The following is a 21,715-nucleotide window of genomic DNA, read 5'->3' as shown; positions in this document are numbered from 1 at the left end:
CAGGAGCTCCTTTTTCTCTATCCTCTTAAAAAAAAAGATAAATGAAGGAAAATAACATGTATTATGTCTGCAAAGGTAGATAGATAGGAGCTGGGTTCTGGAGCATTTTAAATGCTAGGCTAAAGAATTTGTATTTTAAAGAACCCAGGATCCCAGAGAGCCCTTGAGCCTAGGCAATGGCATGGTTAACATGTCCTGGGAAGATAGCTTGGAAAAAGGAGAGATTAAAATATCCCAATGGGGAGTCCAGGTAGGAGAGGATGAAGATCTAAAGTAGGGTATTGGGTGAGTAAATGGTTGCAAGTGGCCTCTAAATAGCAGGATGGTGTTTTCTCATATGTAAAATGGGAATAATAATGCCGATGGGACCTGCTTCACAGGGTGCTGGGGCACGAAGATCTGAGAATGGACTTTGAAACTACTGCTATGTAAATGTCACTGTTTATGGCCCTGAACTTGGCAACCTCAATGACTGGTGGCGTCCTCAACAGATAGAGGGAAGTTAGGAGCAGGGAAAGCCTTTGATGGGCGAGCCGATGACAAGAAAGAGATTGGGGACACCCAAGCTTAGGTGTCACCCCACAGTGGTGACTTCTGAAGAAGAGACTGAGAAGGAATAGGTCAGATAGGGAGGGCAAGGACCAGGAAAAAGAAATATTTCAGAAATCAAGAGAGTAAGAGAGATAGATGCCTGGTGGAGGAAAAAGGTGGCAGTGTTGAAAGCTGCTGAGATCACATTGGACACAGACTGAGAAAAGACTCTTTATTCCAGTGGCATTGACAACTGGAGAGAGAGACAGGCAGAGAGAGAGATAAATAGATATAGAAAGCTATGAGGTAAGAGAGAAAAAAAGATAAAACATGTGCATTGATATGCCTATTAATAATTTTGATTTCTTCCTTTGGAAACTACCTATTCATATCCTTTGACCATTTATTTATCTTTTGGAGAGTGACTCATAAATTTAAATCAGTTCCTATGTATCTTGAAAATGAGATTGTTACTGTAAAGATGTTTGTTTGTTTTTTCCATTTGCCTATTTTCTTATTTTGGCTGCATTGGTTTTGTTTGTACAAAATTTTTTTGATTTTTATAGCGTCAAAACTATCCATTTTACCTCCTGTGATTCTCCTTCCTGTTTGGTCATGTACCTATTTGGAACTTATTGCAGCATAAGATATGAGATGTTGGTCTATTCCTTCTTTCTGCCAGACTGCTTTCCAGTTTTCCCAGTATTTCTTGTTGAATAGCAAGTTCTTGCCCCAATAGCTAGAAATCTTCGGGCTTATCAAATACCAGGATACTGTGCTCATTTGCTTCTGTGTATTATGTACTTGGGCAAAGATCCCAGCTTTGGGGACCAAGATCCACTATTTGATAAAAACTTCTGGGAAAATTGGAAGACAGAGTGGGAGAGATTAGGTTTGGATCAACACCTCACATCCTACATCAAGATAAACTCAGACTAGGTGAATGACCTGAATATAAAGAAGGAAACTATAAGCAAATTAGGTGAACACAGAATCGTATGCATGTCAGATCTTTGGGAAAGGAAAGACTTTAAAACCAAGCAAAAGTGAGAAATAATCACAAAATGTACTTTGGGCAGCTAGATGGCACAGTGGACAGAGTGCCAGACCTGGAGTTAGGAAGACTCATCTTCCTGAATTAAAATCTGGACTCAGACATTTACTGGCTGTGTGACCCTGGGCAAGTCACTTAACCCTGTTTGTCTTAGTTCCCCCATCTGTAAAATGAGCTGGAGGAGGAAATGGCTGAGAAAACTCCAAATGAGGTCCAGGAAGAATTGAACATAACTGAAAATGACTGAACAACAATGGAGGGTACTCCCTCCCAAGCTATGGCTAGGTACTGTTTCTAGATGTCTTGGACTCATGAACTCATCCAATAGAATTATTGCCTGGGCACTCTGTCTCTCTGTCTCTCTTTATCTCTGTCTCTTTAAACTCTTACCTTCTGCCTTACTATCAATCCTGTGTATTTGTTCCAAGGCAGAAGAGTGGTAAGGACTAGGCAATGGGGGATGAAGTGACTTGCCCAGGGTCACACAACTGGGAATGTTTTAGGCCAGACTTGAACTCAGGACCTCTTGTCTCCAATCATACCTCTCTACCCACTGAGCCACAGGACTGTCCTCTTCTACATTTGAGCATAAAATTAAATGCTTTTTGTTATTGTTGATGTGGTCACTTGTGCTTCTAGTTTTCCTAATATCAAATCAGTGCCGCCTTCCTGGCACAAAGCCAGCCAGGTCACAGTATATGGCCTTTGTGATATTTCTCATTGCTAATTCACGCTGGCTCTCCTAAAGCGTTTTAAAGCTGGTGCATCGAGGAGGAAGCACACTTGTTTCCATAGAGGACAGAGGGTCAAAGTGTTGGTTGTGGGAAAGTCAGATTTCAGCTCCAGAGGGGTTGAGCCAGTGGCTCCCCCTTCCCATGAGGCTTTCAGGCCGAGGCTGTGGAGGAGGGGGAAGGGAGGACTTGCCCAGGATGCAGGTTAGCAGGCTCAGAGTTCTCAGACTGACCCCACATTTACTCGATGATTCCTGCCTTCTTGGTCCTCTCCAGAGAGCCCAGAAGGATGGGCTGGCTGAGCTATTCCATGCTCCAGACTACAATGAAGAGAAGCCCAGTGAGCTGCCAAACGGGGTGAACTACAGTGACATGGTGGGCAATGTTATCCGGGCTCAGGAAAACAGCATCACCGGCAAGGTAATCGGAGGAGGCACAGATGAGGCACGGGGGGCCCTGAGACCTCAGGGGGACAGACAGCTCTGTCAGCGGCCCATTGTCTCCTGTGGTCCTCACATCCCAGGAATGTGGCTAGGATGCTGCTCAGAGACGTCCTGGCTTCTGTGGCTGGAGGACCTCCTCAGAGGAGTACTCCCTCCATTAGGGCGGCGCACAGCCCCGCCAGGCCTCCTCCTGACCACACACTTCCAGCCTATGGCCGGGTACTGTTTCTAAAGGTCTCGGACTCATGATCCAGTAGGGTTATTGCCTGGCCTCTTTATCTCTCTTTTTTTTAATTTAACCCCTCACCTTTCATCTTAGATGCAATACTATGTGTTAGTTCCTGAGCAGAAGAGCAATGAGGGCTAGGCCATGGGGGTTAAGACTTGCTCAGCATCACATAGCTAGGAAGTGTCTGAAGCCAGATTTGAACCCACGACCTCCCATCTCTAGGCCTGTGGCCTGCCAGAGACCTTCTTGAAGACCTTTGAGTATTTCATGTTGCCTGTTACAACACCCTCTCTTTTGGTATGTGACTGGCCCACCCCCTCCACTATTATATTTGAACGATACCCCTTATAGCATTTGGGGGTTAAGGCGGAGGGCAAGCCCTCCTGTTTAAGCACACATGGCCCCAGAGGTTCCTTCCTGCTCTGAGAACCAGGGATTCTCTGGGAAATTCTTCAGACCCTCTAGCTTCCTACTGTGTCCATCATAATGGACGGCCTCCCGGGAAAGTAACTAAGCTGTGAGGAGGAGAGAAGAAGGGCCACATCCCTGTCTCTCTCTGAGATGGTGGCTGGTCCCATGCCATGGATCTTGTGCCCCTCATTTCCTTAGGAAGGACCCTCTGTTTCAGAATAGCAGGCTCTGGGGGAAGGAAGGGGCATCATACCAGCTAGTGAATGAAGTGGAATTCTGGGAGAACAGAAATCTCCCAAAGGTTCATTGGAGTGTTCCACCATTGGTATTAGGAAGGGGCAGGGAGAAGGAAGAAGAGTTTCACAGTCAGCATTAACCCTGATCCAAAGTGTGAGCTGTTAGAGTCCCAAGGCTGCATGATTTGCTGGGTGTCCTCATCAAGTTCTTAACCTCTTAGATCTTAGTTTGCAGAGCTGTAAAATGGGGCCCAAATGATCATGAGCTCCCTCCCAGCTCTAAAAGGCCAAAGAACAGGTGCTCGGCCTCAGCGCCTCTGGTAGAAGAGTCCCCATTCCTCTTCAGGTTAGGAGTCTGGGCCTAGGCTAGTGGGAGAACTCCTAGAGAAAACTCTGGGGAAATCTCGTCACACCAACACATCCTGGCTCCTTCTAATCTGCACCAAGCAGACCCCCACTCCCATCCTATTAGATACTCTTCCTCTGATGCCTGAGTCAGTCCTGTGGAGTTCCTGCTATCCAAGACAGGTTACTGCCTCAGTGGGAATTGGTGTGCTAGGGAGGAAGGCCCAAGATCCCTTAATTGGGGGGCAGCTATGTGAGGAATGGGGCTCATAGGGGGTCATAGGCCTTGTGCTTTGCAGTCAGGTTCCCTCTGTGGAGGTCTGTGGGCTTTGCTAGAACACAAACCAAGGAGACGAGGGCATTTAACCTAAAGAAGTGGCAGTGGCCAGGGGTTGGAGTGATCGAGTCCTTCCTCCCTGCTGACCCTGGGCCAAGACTAGCTCCTCTCTCAGGTTCATTCCCACTCCTGTGATCCTAAAACTCCTCAGGGATGTTCGGGCTGTTATCTGGAAGTGGAATCGGGCCCTGTTTTCTTTGGCCTCATAGGGCAGGAGAAAGTAAGGCTTACTGGGTGAGAGAAGCTGTGGAGAGATACAGATGGAGACACAATGTCAAGCAAGGCTTGCTTCTAGCTCTCCCAGAGGAGAAGGGGGTACTACTCTGCAGGAATGACTTTCCCATCATGGAGGTTTTCATAAGGAGTCTGGTAGCCCACTGGTCAGGGATGTTGACGAAGGGATTTATTCTCTGGTGTGGTTGGATTTGATTATCTCCAAAGCCCTGGGACCCTCTGGGTACAAAGAGTGTTCCTTTCTGGGATCAGGTGAAAGAAAAGGAATGACGGTTAGATCTGCCCCAGACTCAGACTCCACAAGTGGGCAGAGACAGTGGAAAGAGGAGGCTGAACAAGATAAAGGTGTAGAATTCTGGGGTTTAGAGTAAAGGGAAGAACTTTGGAAGCAATCTTATTTCACCCCTTCAATTTCTTTTTGTGTTCAGATAAATTTTAGTGATGTCTTTATTCTTTAATGTCATAATTTCTGGAAATAGCTTTTGTCTCTAACCCCAAATTGGACTCCCAGATTGAGGAAAGCAGTCTTGATGGTGAGGGGACTAGGACAGTTAGCTTGGAGGAGAGCCTGTACCCAAGGGTTGGAGTCATCAAAAAATGGAAGAAAAGAACTATGCAAAAATCTTGCATCTAACATGGACAGTTTTCTGCCCTAATCACTCCCTCCCTCTCCTGAGAAGCCTGAGGTAAAGCTTATCTGCTCCACACTTCCTTTGAGGGAGCTTCTCTCTTGCATTGTTGTGTTCCTTGTATATAAAGGGTATCTGAGCATTAGCTACCATTATCATTATTATTCTGGCTGGATCAGTTCATATAGCTCTTCCTCATATTCTTAATTTCCTGATACATAGAAATATTCCATTATATTTATACACCAGTTTGTTGTTTAGCCATCCCCAAATCATTGTGTACTTACTTTGTCTCTAGTTCTTTGCTCCCACAAAAAATGTTGCCATAAATATTTTGGTGTGTATTGGACCCTTGTTTTGGTCTGTGGGATCATGGCTTTAATAGGTATGGTCAGTTGAGTGGCTTTGTGTATGTCATCATTCCCGATCGACATCCAGAACCATCAGAAGACTTTCCAACTCTACCCTCAGTTCCCCGTGTTCTTGTCTTCCCACAGCCCCTTTGGCACTGCCTCTTCTCATGACTGAACAGCTTTTCTACTTTGTAGATTGTGAGGAGAAACCCTCTTCATTTTATTGATGAAATCTTTATGGGACTTCCCCAAAGTTGCACGGCCCAATAGCGACAGGCCTATACTCCTGATACCAGGCAAAAGCATTTTGCTACTCTTAAGATGTCACCAGCTCCCTTATCTCTCTCTTCTATCTCCAGCCTCCAGACACTATTAAAACCACACCTCCAGCTTAGGCTGTGAGAAAATGACCCCTCCATCAAATTAGCAATATCAAAGATGAAAGGGGCAATCTCACCTCTAATGAAGAGGAAATTAAGGCAATTAAGAACTACTTTGCTCAATTATATGGCAATAAATATGACAATCTAGGTGGAATGTGTGAATATTTGCAAAAATATAAATTGCCCAGATTAACGAAAGAGGAAATAGAATTCTTAAACAATCTCATCTCAGAAAAGAAATTGAACAAACCATCAAGGAACTCCCTAAGAAAAAATCTCCAGGGCCAGATGGATTCACAAGTGAATTCTATCAAACATTTAAAGAACAACTAATCCCCAAACTATACAAACTATTTGACAAAATAAGCAAAGAAGGAGTCCTACCAATTCCTTTTACAACATAAATATGGTACTGATTCCAAAGCCAAGCAGACCAAAAACTGAGGAAGAAAACTACAGACCAATCGCCTTAATGAATAGAGATGCAAAAATCTTAAATAGGATACTAGCAAAAAGACTCCAGCAAGTGATCAGTAGGGTTATTCATTATGACCAGGTAGGATTCATACCAGAAATGCAAAGATGGTTTACTATTAGGAAAACCATCCACATAATTGACCATATCAATAATCAAACCAACAGAATCACATGATTATCTCCAATAGATGTAGAAAAAGCCTTTGACAAAATACAGTACCCATTCCTATTGAAAACACTATAAAGTATAGGAATAGAGGGGCCTTTCCTAAAAATAATAAAGAGTATATATTAAAAACCATCAGCAAACATCATCTGCAATGGAGAGAAGTTAGAAGCCTTCCCAATAAGATCAGGAGTGAAGCAAGGATGCCCATTATCATTTCTTTTATTCAATATTGTACTAGAAACACTAGCAATTAGAGAAGAAAAAAATTGAAGGGATTAAAGTAGGCAATGAAGAGACTAAACTATCACTCTTTGCAGATGATGTGATGGTCTACTTAAAGAACCCAAAAAAATCAACTAAAGGGCTAGCGGAAATAATTAACTTTAGTAAAGTTGCAGGGTACAAAATAAACCCACATAAATCCTCAGCATTTCTATATATTTTCAACAAAACTCAGCAGCAGGAGTTAGAAAGAGAAGCTCCATTTAAAATCACTCTAGGGGGCAGCTGGATCACTCAGTGGATTGAGAGTCAGGCCCAGAGATGGGAAGTCCTGGGTTCAAATGTGACCTCAGACACTTACTAGCTGGGTGACCCTAGGCAAGTCACTTGACCCCCACTTCCTAGCCCATAACACTCTTCTGCCTTAGAACCAATGCACAGTATTGATTCTAAGACGGAAGGTAAGGATTTTAGAAAAAAAAATTTTTTTAATAAAATCACTCTATTATACATTATAATAGACATTATAAAATATTTAGGAATCTATCTGCCAAGAAAAACACAGGAATTATATGAACACAACTACAAAATCCTTTTCACACAATTAAAACTAGATCTAAATAATTGGAAAAGCATTAACTGCTCCTGGGTAGGACAAGCTAATATAATAAAAATGACAATTCTACGCAAATTAATCTATTTATTCAGTGCCATACCTATCAAACTACCAAAACCCTTTTTTTAATTGAATTAGAAAAATTTATTGCAAAGTTTATCTGGAAAAACAAAAGAAAACAACCCCTCCTCTGACCAGGCCAGGTTGGCCAACGTCCATGTTATGGGCAGGCTAGAATGATGGCAATAACAACAACAATAATAACCACAGTCATGGACAGTATATGATAAAAATAACAATATGATAACTATAATAATAACAGTGTTAGGCAGTATATAATAATAACAGTAACATGGTGGTATTTAATCACAACAACCACTCTGGCTTTTATTTCCTCAGACTTTCTGCGCACCTTTAGAAATGGCTAAATTCTTCTCTTCTCCATACTCCAAAGCTATCATCTTGGATTGCTTCTGGTGGATCTTTCATGAGAGATATGAGGTAAGGAGAGAGGAGGCTGGTGAAGGCTGAAAGGCAAAAGAGGGAAGTGATGAACGAGGATCCCAGAGATTGTGCCCTTTGGTATCTCTCCATTCACCATTTAGGCCGTGACGGTTCCGGTCACCACACTCCACAGTTGTGGTTCTCATGTGGCTTTCGTTTCCCCACTTCAGACCTCCCATGCCACCTCATCTTAACTTGAGGGTGACCCTGACAAGTTGGAGACATAGGGAAGCCCAGACAGGTGACAAGCCAGAAGAGCCCCTGCCTGGGCAGCCATCACCCAGGTGGTCTGGTTCCTGTCTCTTGGGTTCAACCTGAATTGTCACCTGGCACTTTAGAAGCAGCTGGAGATTTTGTTCTCATCACATCCATTTCAGGCATAAATTCTAATCTGAGACCCACAGAACCTAGAGTTCTTGGAGGTCTATGAACATGCATGGAAAAAATATATCCCTTTAATTTCTCTAAGTTCTCATTGAAATTGAGCACTTCCTTCAATTATCAATTAAAACCCAACCCAACATGATTTGAAGAAGGGATCCACAGACTTCACCAGATGTAAAAAGAGAAGCTTCCCTGCTCCACAAGGAAAATGGCATCTTCCAAGGCCAAAGAGAAAAGGAAATTAATAGAAAGACTTTGAGCTGCAACCCAGGGCTGGCTGCCAAATCTTATTGCCCCAGGTAAACGCCTGGGAACCTTCCTCTCATTTACAAGTCGACCTGGCATGGCAGATCAGGTGGCTAGGATGGCTGGCCAGCATGTTAGGTGAGAATGCTGGGGTCCTAAAAGGGCACCAGGCCCCAATCTACTAAGCTGAAGTTTAATAAAGAAAAGGCCTAAACAAAAAGTAAAAAAAAAATCCACTTCACACATATACCATGGAGCTGCCTAAGAGTGTCACGGGCAAAGTCCACCCTTGCCCGAGACTCCAGGGTATCCCTACTGGTGGCGAACAATCAGTCAACAAAAATAACAAACGGAAGACAGCTTAATCATAATAGCCATGGGATTGCTTTGCATCTGATAGCTGCTCCGCTTTCCCGATTTGATGTCTAATCTTTATTTATTTTTATTTTTTTTTTTATTTAAAACCCTTACCTTCCGTCTTGGAGTCAATACTGTGTATTGGCTCCAAGGCAGAAGAGTGGTAAGGGTAGGCAATGGGGGTCAAGTGACTTGCCCAGGGTCACACAGCTAGGAAGTGGCTGAGGCCGGATTTGAACCTAGGACCTCCCGTCTCTAGGCCTGGTTCTCAATCCACTGAGCTACCCAGCTGCCCCCTATTTTTATACTCATTCTCTTGGCATGCTGATATACAAAATCAAAGAGATAATTGGAAAAGTGATACATCAAATTTTAACAAATCACTTGATTAACATTCTATATTCTTGCATTGTGATTACAGCAGAATTAAGGTTGCACACAAGATAATTGATTTTGTCACAGGTGGCTTAATTTTCTCATTACCCTGTGAGAAGTTTTGAGCTTACAAATAATCAAGGAAAAATTATGTATTGCTTTTAATAAAATGGAATAATTAATCAGCAGTTCTTAGAAGACAATTCAACAATAATATCATGGAGGCTGAGGGGTCTGGGAACACAATTCAGATTTAGACTGGTGGCTTCTAGGGAGTTACTGATTTGTGTAATCGAGTCACTGAAGCTTGATGTACTTGTACTTATCGCTTGGGTCTCTATGATTGATTTGTGTGCTAACTTCATGAGAATAGGCTTCTGTATGTGGGAAAGTTTTTGGCTTGGCCTGTAGCTGTGGTTTTGCTGGGAATTATGTACCTAAGTAAAAGTTAACCCATGATAAGTCTTTTTGGGATTGGGTTTAAGGGTCTGATCTTTTGGTGATGTTTTGGAGAATTAGGGTGCAGGTGTTTTGCTCTTGCATTATTTCTTTTGAGACTAGGGGGAATAATAATCATGTGAATTCATAGGTAAGGAGCATTGATGAAAGAAGTCATGCAAAAAAGGGGGTTGGGTGGGAAATCACATCTCGCCAAGGACCACTCTGTGGTCTCCCCAGCTACCACGTGTGACTCTGTCAAGGCGTCGTGGTCTGATGGCTCCCAGCATAAGAGCTGGGATGGCAACGATCTGAGGTTCTGGTCAGTGTAAGACATCAGAGAAACATGGATGCCAAAGAAAGCCATGCCACCTCAGGCTGCATTGGGAGCACCCCAGAGGAGGGCAGCAGGCCCCAGTCCTGCTGTAGTCCTCCCCCTGATCAGACCATTGCTGGGACACTATGTTCAGTTCTGGGTACCATGTTGTAGGACAGGTGTTGACAATCTTGAGAAGGTCCAAAGGCCTAGCGATCAGGCCATGGACTGAGGAAGTGAAGGAACTGGATAAGTTGAACCTGGAGTCTGGAGTCAGAAGATTTAAGGAGGGTTAGTCAGGATGGGTGTCTTCAACTACTTAAAGGGCTGTGGTGTGGAAGAAGGTTTATACATAGTCTGCCCTGACTCCAGAAAGCACATTTGAGAGCGGAAGCAGAAGGCCCAAGGATGCCAATCTAAGCCCCTCACAATTAGAACTGTCTCATATAGGAGACAAGAGTCTGGGGGACCATTTGGTACTAATGGAATAGGAATTCTTGCCCAGGGCTGGGATCAACTAGATGGTCTTGGAGGTCTCTTCTGGCCCTGAGGTCCTGTGAAGCAAAGTCATTTAAATGGAGGGCTCTTTGGGACAGCTGAGTGAGAGAATTTTATAAATTGAGAACCAGGCCTAGAGCTGGGAGGTCCTGGGTTCAAATTTGGCCTCAAACACTTCCTAGCTGTGTGATACTGGACAGGTTACTTACCACCCCCACCCCACCCCCTTGCCTAGCCTTTACCACTCTTCTGTCTTGGAACCAATACACAGTATTGATTCTAAGATGGAAGGGAAGGGTTTTAAAAAAAAAGAGCTCTTTGTATAAACGTTCAGTCTCTTGTCTAAATCAGCAACAGTGTCCAATAATTCTTCTCCCCTTCCCATTTGTGTCAGCCAAACAAGGAGATTCAGAAGAAGTTGTTTAACCGCGTGTCAAAGAACTACGCTCACCTCCTGACCAACACACACAGGTCACCCTACGAAGAAAGTATCTTAAAAGTGAGTGCCTCAGGGCATGGGGTGATGCTTACATCGGGTCACCCGGTCTGGGAGGGAACTGGCAGCATCCTCCCTTTGAAGATGTGGCAATGAGACCCAGAAAGAGGGAGGGAGTGGCAGGTTGAATCTTGGCCTTTGGCCTCATGGAACCCCTTAACTCCTCCGAGATGCTCTCAGGGTGTAAGAGGCCACCATCTTCATCAGATATGGGCCCTGGGCAGTTTGAGGTTTCCACAGTATCTTGTGCCCTCAGCTTCCTTGCTCGGGGGAAGTACCAGAGCATGTTTATCCTCCTTCTTGTACCCTGCCACACTGTGAATCAGCATCAGAGCCAAGATTTAAATCCTCTGGCTCCAAGCCTGGCCCACTTTTCACTATACCTCATTACTTGACCATGAAAACTGGAATAGGAAAGTCAGTTCCCGTCTGCCCAAACCTGAGGGCTTTGACTGGAATGCCACTGACAGCTGTTTCAGGATTGGAATGGAGAGTTTGTTAATGATGATGACTGTGAGGCTTCTTGGTTAGGGCATTAACAGTTTTCAAAGCCTTTTTGGGATAGGGTCAACTAGGTGGCTCAGCAGACTGAGTTCCATGCCTGGAGACAGTGAGGTCCTGGATTCAAATTTGACCTCGGACAATTCTTAGCTGTGTGACCCTGAGCAAGTCACTTAACCCCCATTACCTAGCCTTTACTGCTCTTCTTTCATGGAACCAGTACACAGTATTGACTCTAAGACAAGGAAAGGGGTTTTGTTTTTAAGTTTTTGTGGGTCAGGAGCTCTGACTTAATTGGTGAGGGAACTTTGAGTGAGAAGAGCCCCTCCACCTAGGCCATGGGTGCTTATGTGCAGTGTAGAGTGTTGAGTAGTTTCCTGAGATTTATTGTTTATTCTGAAAAGAGGCCTACACGGTAATGAGTTAGCAAGCATTTCTGAAGGGTTCAGTCTGCACGAGGCACTGGGGATGCAAAGAAGGCCCGAGTGTGATCCCTGCTCTCACTGGAGGGGCCCAGGCTTTAGTGGGGTTGACATCACACAGATAATGAGTACATAGAAGCTGGGAACTCCTCCCAGAGGGATGACATTAGCATGGGGGGACCTGGGGGAGTTTGGGCTGAGTCTTCAAGGAAACCAGAGGAGCTAGGAATCCGAGGGCAGGAGGGAGTGCAGTGCAGGCATGGTGAGTCCCACAGTGAGCCCGAAGACAAGGAACCAAGAGGAGGCTGGGTGTGAGGAAGAAAGGAAGCCGGCTCCTAGGCAATAAATCACAAGAGCATTGGAAAGGGGTGAAGGGGCACACAGGCCCAACAGTGGAGCTAAGGTTTGTTCCAGCAGGGAACAGGTGGAGTTAATTGGGGTGGAATGGGGTTACACGGTCAGACCTGGGCTTTGTGAAAATCCCTTTGGGAGCCGAGTAGAGGATAAATTAGAATGGAGAGAGACTTGAGGCAGGGAGGCCACTGAGCAGGCCATTACTGCAGGAGGCCATGAGGACCTGTACAAGGGTGGTAGGTAGTTACTTGAATCCCTGGGAGAAAGGGATGATGATGACGTGAGACGTGATGAAGGGGAGAATAGCAAAATGTGGCTGTGTGGAGTGAGTGAGAGGAAGAGTTGAGGATGATGGTCTGGGCCTGATGACTGGGAGGAAGAGGGAGAGGCTTTGGGGGGCAATGAATGAGCTCTGTTTAGCACCAAGGGAGTTGGAGATGTCTGTAGGCAATTAGAAATATGAGTGTTTTCAAACCTGGCTTTTCTGCTCCAGGTCTAGCAGCTTTGTCCACTTTGGGCTGCTGCTGGTGCACAGATGATGTCACTGGCTATGGTCACCAAGCTAATCATTGCTGAGAAGCCCCTTTCTTCACCTCCCTTATCCCCACAGTGTATATACTCCCAGACTATGCCTTGTAGAATCATCCCCAGGGCTCCACAGGATGTGGGTATAGGCTCCCTTCGAAAATGTCGGAGCTAAGAACATCTGTCCCTCTAGAATGTTCAATATGATAGAGCCTCAGAAGCATCTTGTCCAACCCCCACCCACCCATTTTAGAGAGGTCCTCAGCTGGTCCAGCTGGCACATAGCAGAGCCACGATTTGATCCTGGGACTGTGGCCTGCAGAGCCAGTGCTCTGACTTTTTCACTAGTATTCTGAATGCTAGGCAAAGAGCTGGGAAAGATTTTTGAGACTATGTGACTCAACTCCATTTGAGAGGTCACAAGTGACCTTTTTTCTATATAAAAAACAGGCTGAATTTCTTCTCTTTGGCTCCAAAATTTCTTATACCTCACCCCTCTTTATCCTAAGATTGTACCACACTCCTCAGAACTCCTTAGAGTTTCTGGAGTCTACACATGTATTTCTCTCTTTTTTTTAAATGTACATATTCCAGTGGGGTGTCCTGAAAGTACTATGACTCAGGCTGCCAGTTCCCAGGTGATGGAGGAGGATGCTCAAACACTCTAGCCTCCAAGGTCCCTGCTGGCCTTGGGAAGGGTCCTGGTCTCTTGTCACCCATGGTCTCATGATCGAGCTCCCTTCAGCAGGGTTGGATTTGAAACCCTGTGGCTCTCGTTTATCATGAGAAAAACTTCTGTTGTCCCTCGTATGCCAATTCTTACCTTCACTTTAGCCTCAGAAGCTTTGGAGGTGCTGACTGGCTAAGGGCAGAGATAACGGAGTTTGAGCACGATTTTCTCAATTCATGATTGCTCTTCTGGGCAGCTTGGCCCTGGTACCACCTTCTGTCCCTTCGACAGAGGCAGCTCTGACTCAAGGAGGCCTGTGTTGAATCATAATTGGCCTAAGGAGGAAGCACATTCCATAGCCTTGGAAGTAGCTGCTCCCTGGGGGGGTGCTGCCTGATGAGAACCCTGATCGTTATGGTGGGGATGGCCTTGGAAGAAGCTGCTCGCACCTTTGATGCTGGGGAGATATGCACGTGTTTGCCAGTCTGCTCAGATCAGATTTTCTGTTCAAGGAAGAAAAACAGTCAGCCCTGCCTGTTTTGTGGCAGAATGCAGCCCTGCTGGGGTTCAGGGACGGTGTGATGAGTGCAGGGATGCATTCTCTGTCTCTTTCTGACCCTCAGAAATTCTCATCCCTTGTGAGTCAAGCCCTGTATACAAGCTTCTGCACCTGCTTCCCACAGTCATGGTTTGACAATCACGAATTCAAATCTGTCATCTGTAACACAACGACTCAGTGGATAGCAGGTGAGAAATCCCATTTCTCTCCTCTCCAGGGGGAGAAATGAATCTTCCTATTGATTGTCAGAGTCTCTCTTTGTTTTGGCTTGGCTACAGCCAGGCTTCTTGCCTGTGCTCCCTTGATGGGTCCTATTTGGACCCATCATTAGAAGGATGCTCTTTCCTCACCCTTCCCAATTGGTGCTAAGTGTATCCCTCTCACCAATTTCCCATCCTGAGAGTTCCTTTCCAGAAATTGGCAAGTGTCTCGCTCAACCCTGGCTTCCCAGGTAGGTGGTCCTATTGGCCTAGAAGCCAAATCTTCTGGCTTTTCCTTATTCTTAGAGGAAAACAGATGGCAACATACACAGACATTTTCCGCATACAAAGACGAACAGAAAAAAGGGATTGAATAGAAAACTGCTGATATCTATTATAGAGAATGTTTTTTTAAAGAATATGTTAGCTTGCATGTGGTAAGGCCTCGCTGCCCTGCTTAGCTCTATCCCCCTTGGAACTCCCTTCCATTCCTTTATTTTGTCTTTTAAAGACACTTCTTTGTTTTGTTTTGTTTTTGTTTCCCTGTCACTGCCTAGATGTTCCCCTAACTACACTGACTGCCCCTCCCTGCTGAATAAAAGCCCTTCCTTGTAATGATGGTCCAACAAAACAAATTTTCCCATTGACTGTCTCAGAAAATGCATGTCTGTCTGCATCCATGATCTATCTGCCTGTTTCTCAGTGGTCTCCTGGATTTGTGCTGCACTGATCTTTCCTGATCTGCAAACTAGTGGATGGCTCACTGTAGCCCTCCTATTGTGACTGCTCCAGTTTCTACAGTTCTTCCCCAGAATTAAGGAATTATTAGGAGTATTTTGTCCCCATTTTGCAGATAAGGAAACTGAGGCAGGATTTCCCCATTAGCTCACATCAGAACCAGGACCTATCCTTGTGTCTTCTGGGTTTCCAAGATCTGTGTCCTCTGATGCTTCGTCAAGAAAGATCTCCAAATTCCCCACAGATAGCCTGGGCCTTGACTTGCTTCCTCCCTCAACAGAGACCTCCCCCTCCCCACCTTACTGCTCTTTTCTCCCTCTTAGGCACATTCCCAAACCCAAAGAGCTATGTACATTGGAACTACGTTGAACTGGAGCCAGTGAGATTCCGGAGAGAAGAATTAATGCGGGGCAGAGAGAAGTTTGCCGGTGAGAGGCCTAGTGCAGGGCTTCTCTCCTCTCTTTTCTCTGTCCTCTAACCCCCCCCCCGCCCCCCTTGGGAGCAGGGAGCTCTTGGGCTGACACTTTCCTGAGCCAATGCCTCAGTCAGCAGAAGTAAGCAGTGGGACAGGCGGGTGTGTTAGAGTTGTAGGGGCTGGAGAAGGGCTTGAGAAGAAACTGGTCTGACTGGTGATCAGAACATCAGCATGGCAGACTCCTTGGGACTCAGGAGGTGGATTCTGGGGCCAGGGCTTGAAAAGAAGAAGAGGAGAGTAGGATGATTCAGGGAACAGAAATCCTTGAAGTCATAGGCAACAGATGAGATAGTCAAAGGAAAGTATACAAAAAGGGGAAATTATGATAGAACCTTGTACTGCCTTAGTTGGTGATGGGGTTTTTTCCCTTCTTTTGATATTTAACTTTTTAAATTTTATTTAAACTCTTATCCTGTGTCTTAGAATTAATACTGTGTATTGGTTCCAAGGCAGAAGAGTGGTAAGGACTAGGCAATGGGGGTTAAGTGACTTCACCAGGGCCACACAGCTTCTGAGGCTAGATTTGAACCTAGGACCTCCCATCTCAAGGCTTGGCTCTTGATCCAGTACTCCTTATTATTTAACTTTTTGTGCATATGTCTTCCCATCTGGATTATAATCTCCTTCAGGGCAGCAACTGTTATCTCCAAGAGTATCTCATTTGGTAGAGATCAGGTGGGTCTATGTACCTTCTTCACCATCTTGGCTCCACCCTCCAAAAGCATTTAGTACAATGCTATATACTTAGAATATTCCTCATAAATTTGTGATAAAATTGATGAATGGTTAGATGAATGGACAGTTAAATGAATTAGCCCTTTTCTAACCTTCAAGGGGGCCTCCCTGACTGAGGCCTACTGAGGCTTGATGAACTTGTTCATGTTTTCCTTAAAGAAATTCAATATCTAGCCAATTTTTTCCTCGGGAAACTGAAAGTATCTAATCATTCCCTGTATACAACTCTAACAGCCCTTCCTTCCATCTCTTGGCCATTCAAGCTCCTTCGTGGGCCCCTCTGGTTCCATCCTGTCTTTCTTGGGGGTGTCAGCTAGAATAGTTCATAGCCTAGCAAAGGCTGCTGTGCCAAAGCTTTCTGCCAGGGCAAGATCATGTTCTCTTTCTCCTCGATACTCATCCTGAGAGGCCTCAGCATTGACAGTGGCCATGTGGGGTCTTATGTTGGGGTTCTCAGGACTGCTTTTGCATTCTCCATGAATTATCAATGAAGAAAACATTTATTCACATCCCTGAACACCATTTCTTTCCATTCACAGGCAATGACAGGCAGAAAATTGCCATGCAGATCTCAAAGTCTGAGCCACGCTCCAAGAGCCAGAGACAAGCATCCAAAAAAGTCCGAGAGATCACAGAGAGGAGGATATTGGAGAAGTCAGCTCAGCGGGAGGTGAGTAATGGAACTAGTGGAAGCCCCCTGGCTAGAAGCCCAACTGACTGGTCTTCCCTCTGTCATTGCTGGGTGACCAGAGGGAAATCACCAACTTCCCCAAGTTCCAATTGTCTCATTTAGAGCCTATGGGACCTGGACCATTAGAGCTCTAAAAATCTCTGAAGACTGCCCTGCAACAAGTTCCCTGAGCCCTGCTGCCCACCCACTTCCTGACTCTGAGCAAGCCAGTATTGTAGGAATTAAATTTTAATGGTTTGACTAAAATATATGAAAATTATAAATATGGTAATTGCCAATTTAAAGTATTATTGCTCAAAATTGAAATGACTTTTAATAGCTTTTATTTACAAAATATGTGGAAAGAGTGAAAGTAGAGAAATACAGAAAGGTAAAGAAGACATTTAGCCTATCTATCTAAATATTTCTCCGGTGCTCAACTCAGCCAGAACTTGTTGACCTTCAGCTGGAATTAAACTCTCTCCAGAACACAGAAAAGGAAAGCCAGCCATTCACTCACCCAAGTTCCCTCCAAGAGGTAGGTCAAGACAATGACTCCTGAGGATGACTTTCTTGAAGCCCACTTCCTTCTTGAAGCTGACTCCTCTTGAAGCTGACCTCCTTCTTGAAGCTGACTTCCTTCTTGGAGTCGACTTCCCTAGCCCCAGAAATTCAGGGCCTTTTATAGTGGCTTCATGTCCCTTCCCCTTTTCACAAGGGTCAACAGCTTCCAAATTGCCCAGCACCGCCCAGGGGGTAGTGTTTGTGGGAACCACTTCTCACCTTCTGGAGAGGTAAATACTTATCAAAAGAGTTCACAGATTCCTGGCTGACTGAGAATTCTCATTTTCTGGCTGATTGAGTTGAAAGGGTAGAGAGCTCCTCCACCTAGTGCCAAGTAGGGTGTTCAAGCTTTTGTTGATCCAATTCAAAAGTAAATGAAGGAGAGTTAATCCTGTCATCACAATCTAGTGAGGTACTATAAGTAGGGGTACTTTAATTATTGTTAACCAAAGTGTTAACTCAAAATGGACAAAGGGAATAAAAGATTCCCTTTCACAAGTGTAAACTCAAAGAGAACAAAGATTCCCTTTACCAAAGGTTACCACAGGTACTTTCTGGGGCCACATAAAGATCTGCTGTGGGGAGGCAGAGATGGCCAGGGAGTGACTGGTACCTGCTCTCAGTGTGCTTGACATAATTCTCTTGGCTGATACATAGTCAGGTGTTAGAGGGCACAATGATTCCACAAGAGAAAGATGGCTCTGAAGAGTACACCTCTTCCCTCCTGCCTTGTTCCTAAGGGCATCTGCAAGGAATCAGGCTCCTTGTTCAGAAGTTTTAGCTCCTCAGTGGGAGATGGCTTGCCATGGTGGCAAGACTAATCTGCTTAGGGTGACTGTTGGGCAGAATTCTCATTGGCTGGAATAACAGTATCCTCTTTTTCTTTCCTCAGTCTCACCCAGCCTGTAAGGGACCCGAGTTCGAGAAAAACCTGTTCAGCCTCACTGGCCAAAGCCCTCTGATTGTTCACTTCCTTCAGGAGCGTAACTCTGTTCGACAGACTGGCCAGGATATCTTCGTGGTTCGGAAGGATATATCCAAGACTATCCCATATCCTTACTGTCTGTTAACATATGTACTGCTCAGAGGAAGCTAAGTGGCTCAGTGGATAGAGCCAGGACTAGAGATGGGAGGTCCTGGGTTCAAATCTGGCCTCAGACACTTGTTGTGTGACTCTAGACAAGTCACTTAACCCCCTTTGACTGGCCTCTACTGCTCTTCTGCCTTAGAACTAATACATTGTGAGGGAACAAGGGTTAAATCCCCCCAAACTCTCCCATTTCTCCTTCCTGAAGGGGTCAGGAAGAGTACACAGCTGCAGAGAAGGAACATAACCTTGTGGATATTGATGTGTAGGCAGAGAGCAATTCCTTCCCTGGCTCCAGATGCCAGGCTCTAGTCAAAATTATTTTTGTTGACTGACTTCAATAATGAGCTAAGCTCGGTTCTCACAGAAAGAAGGAATATAGGCACTGCTTCTGGCTCAGAGAAGAGCAGAAACCTGAAGCTTTTTGGAGGAGAGCATGATGGAATAATAAACCAAGACTGCTAGTAGCCTGCTGGTGACAAGTGTCGTCCTTTTAACTCTTCGTTAACTCTCACCCCTTGTCTCTGACTCGAGACCCCTAACTCGATGCTCCAGCCCACGTAATATCACAATAAATCGCAATAATACATAGTATTGATTCTAAGACAGAAGGTAAGGATTAAAAAAAAAAACCCAACATCCTTACTGCTTTAGACCATCACTGGTTGAGGACACTTGGATCCTGAGCTCTCCCATGGTAGAGTAGGGAGAGCCTGGCAGGTATGTAGCCCACAACTGAGGCTTGGAGGTGCCATTGGTTGTCTTCGTACACAATACTTCAATCCTCTCCAGAGCATTTACGTACCAACTGTGTGCAGCACCTTGGGTTAGGTGTTAGAGAAAGGGAATGAGACCCAAAGGTTAGTTAAGGCAGCCCCCTGCCCTCTTGGAGTCTCTATGCCTTGGCCTTCTCCTCTGGAAAAACCAAGGGAGTGCTCTCTGTCCACAAGAATTCAATGAGTAACTAGCTATGGGGAGAGTATTCTCAATAAAATAACGGTACCCTTAGGGGGTAGCTAGGGGACTCAGTGGTTAGATAACCAGGCCAGGGCAAGTCATTTAACTCCTATTGCCTAACCCTTACTACTCTTCTGCTTTGGAACAAACAATATTGATTCTAAGACATAAAGTAAGGGTTTTAAAAAAGAAAGAAAGAATGGTGCCATCATCTCGGTAGCTCCAAGTCCACAGGTTCCACCTTGATGGGCTTGAACAAGACCATCTTGGTAAAGCTCTTAGCACAATGCCTGACACATAGTAGGCCCTACATAATGTTTATTTGCTCTTATTATCTCTAAAAGGAGTAGAAATTAACTTGAGAATAAAGAAGGAATTAATCTTTCCCAAATGAGGTGGGGAAAGAAGAGGTTGTGACGTGTGAGGGCCTGGAATTCCCTGCTCTAATTTAAATGAGCTACCCACCCGCAAGACTGTTTCCTAGGCCTCTGCTATCTAAGCCATTCTCCTCTCACCCTGGGGCTGTCATTCACATATGTACCCTGTCTTCTCATGTCAAAGGGTAAAAATTGTTCAGACGGTTTTGTGTTTTCCTTTACCATCAAATTCACTGAGGGCACACCAACCTACAGAGATGTGATCGAGCAGGTCAAGTCTAACATGAGGAAATTGAGCAACGATGTCACATACTTCCGTAAGGTACACTGGAAGGAATGGAAGCTGTTTGAACAAACCCAGAAGGAGATGAACACTGAATTCAACAGGTATCACTGGATCTGAGAAGGGGTGGGTCAGAATAGCTTCCAACTCCCTTCATCCATCATCATGTCCATCACTCCCCAACCTCCACATGGCTTTTGAGGGTTACCCAGTTTTTTTCATCTCTAAAATGGAACAGTTTAGAGTAGATGAAAAAACTTAGTAACCCTCCAAAACTTGATTTAAGGATGTCAATGAGCTCGCCTCCAGCAAACAGTTATCCTTAAGAGCCACACCATTGGAATCCCAATGATCCAATGATCAGGGCCAAAAAGTCTAGACTAAAATAGAAATATCTAGTAACCAGACTCATTTAGCACATTGTATGTGCATCACTCACTCAAGAAAGACTTCTTTAGTGCCTTCTTGGTGTGGGATCTCTGGCCTGGTGCAAGTCCTGGTAGAAGGGACCTAAGAGATGATCCTAGGATCAAGGACCATCCAATCTGGTGGGAGTACAAGAGTGCATGGAGGGATGGGGAGATAAAGTCAGCACTGAGTGAGGAGGAGGGAACTATCACCCCAGGATCAGAGTTAAAAAGGGCCTTAGAAGCCAAACAATCCAACCACATCCTCAGGCAACTTAGTGACTTGGCTCTATGAAGGTTAGGTTAGTGGGAGAAAAAGACCTACAGGGATGCTTGGGTGGTTAGACTGAATGGACAGGGACAAAGTGACCAAGGGCTTATAGCTGGGGGAGACCAGGTGAATGGTCATGCCAACAAGAGGAGAAAGTCTGAGTAGGTTCAGGGGAAAAAAGAAATGGGCTGAATTTTGGATGGCAGGTCAATTCAGTAATAGGGGGATGAGGAGATCAGGATGGAGAGATCAAATGTTCATCCCTTTCAGAGGAGCAGAGTAGTATAGGAATTTAATCTAAACCAATAAAGTCCTACAAGTCTTTGATGTGTAAGCCTGCTATGCGCTTAGCATCAAACTGCAGGGCCTTGTGCTTGCCCCTCTCGAAGGAAAAAGTCATTTACTTGATTGCTACCTGGCAAATTAAGATAGATTTCACCTTCACCCTATAAATAGATTATACAATTTTGATTTTTTTTTTTGTCTTACACTAGAAAAGTGAAAGAAGTCATGGCAAAAGAAAAAAAGAAGCTAAGTCAAAATTTCATCCCCACTTCAGTTGTCCAGGAGGGACTTGCTGATCCTACTGGAAAAGTCCTTACAACAGATGAACTCCTTGGAAAGGCTGATTACTCAGTATCCAGTTTAAAAATGAAAAGTTATGCCTAAAACTGTGAAATGAGTTAGTAATCCTCCACAGTTCCTTAAGCCATTCACCCATCCAGGGCCCTGGAGGCTTTGGCAAATAGAGGCTCCCAGAGGCAGATTGCTAGGAGTGGAGACCTTATGAACTTGGGAAGAAACCCAGATAAGTAAGTCACTCCAACTTAAATGTGAGCCCACCATCAAGGATTTTATTTCGAAGTTCAATAGTTCCAAAATAGAGCTTATTATCTTCTTTCTCCA

General features: G+C 44.8%; 1 protein-coding gene and 1 long non-coding RNA gene across 3 annotated transcripts in view; one reads left to right on the top strand and one right to left on the bottom strand.

Annotated features, from left to right (window-relative positions):
- Positions 1–21,715, top strand: part of FAM227A (family with sequence similarity 227 member A) — a 35,398-nt gene extending 13,683 nt beyond the window's left edge. For both annotated transcript variants that reach the window (XM_007503195.3, XM_007503194.3), the window contains exons 6-14: positions 2,593–2,736; positions 7,800–7,901; positions 10,913–11,017; positions 14,110–14,233; positions 15,307–15,411; positions 16,733–16,863; positions 18,320–18,477; positions 20,083–20,235; positions 21,304–21,715. In XM_007503195.3, the coding sequence (XP_007503257.2) occupies positions 2,593–2,736; positions 7,800–7,901; positions 10,913–11,017; positions 14,110–14,233; positions 15,307–15,411; positions 16,733–16,863; positions 18,320–18,477; positions 20,083–20,235; positions 21,304–21,478 (1,197 nt within the window). In that variant the 3' untranslated portion in view covers positions 21,479–21,715. The remainder of the gene's footprint in view (positions 1–2,592; positions 2,737–7,799; positions 7,902–10,912; positions 11,018–14,109; positions 14,234–15,306; positions 15,412–16,732; positions 16,864–18,319; positions 18,478–20,082; positions 20,236–21,303) is intronic.
- Positions 7,759–14,116, bottom strand: LOC130454539 (uncharacterized). Its single transcript, XR_008912151.1, has 2 exons — positions 13,640–14,116; positions 7,759–7,927 (listed from the first exon to the last, which is right to left on the bottom strand). It is a non-coding gene; the product is annotated as an uncharacterized LOC130454539 (long non-coding RNA).

This window comes from Monodelphis domestica, chromosome 5, assembly GCF_027887165.1.
Source record: "Monodelphis domestica isolate mMonDom1 chromosome 5, mMonDom1.pri, whole genome shotgun sequence".
Classification (NCBI taxonomy): Eukaryota; Metazoa; Chordata; class Mammalia; order Didelphimorphia; family Didelphidae; genus Monodelphis; species Monodelphis domestica.
Note: the sequence above shows the minus strand (reverse complement) of the source record. Positions and strands in the feature narration are given on the sequence as shown.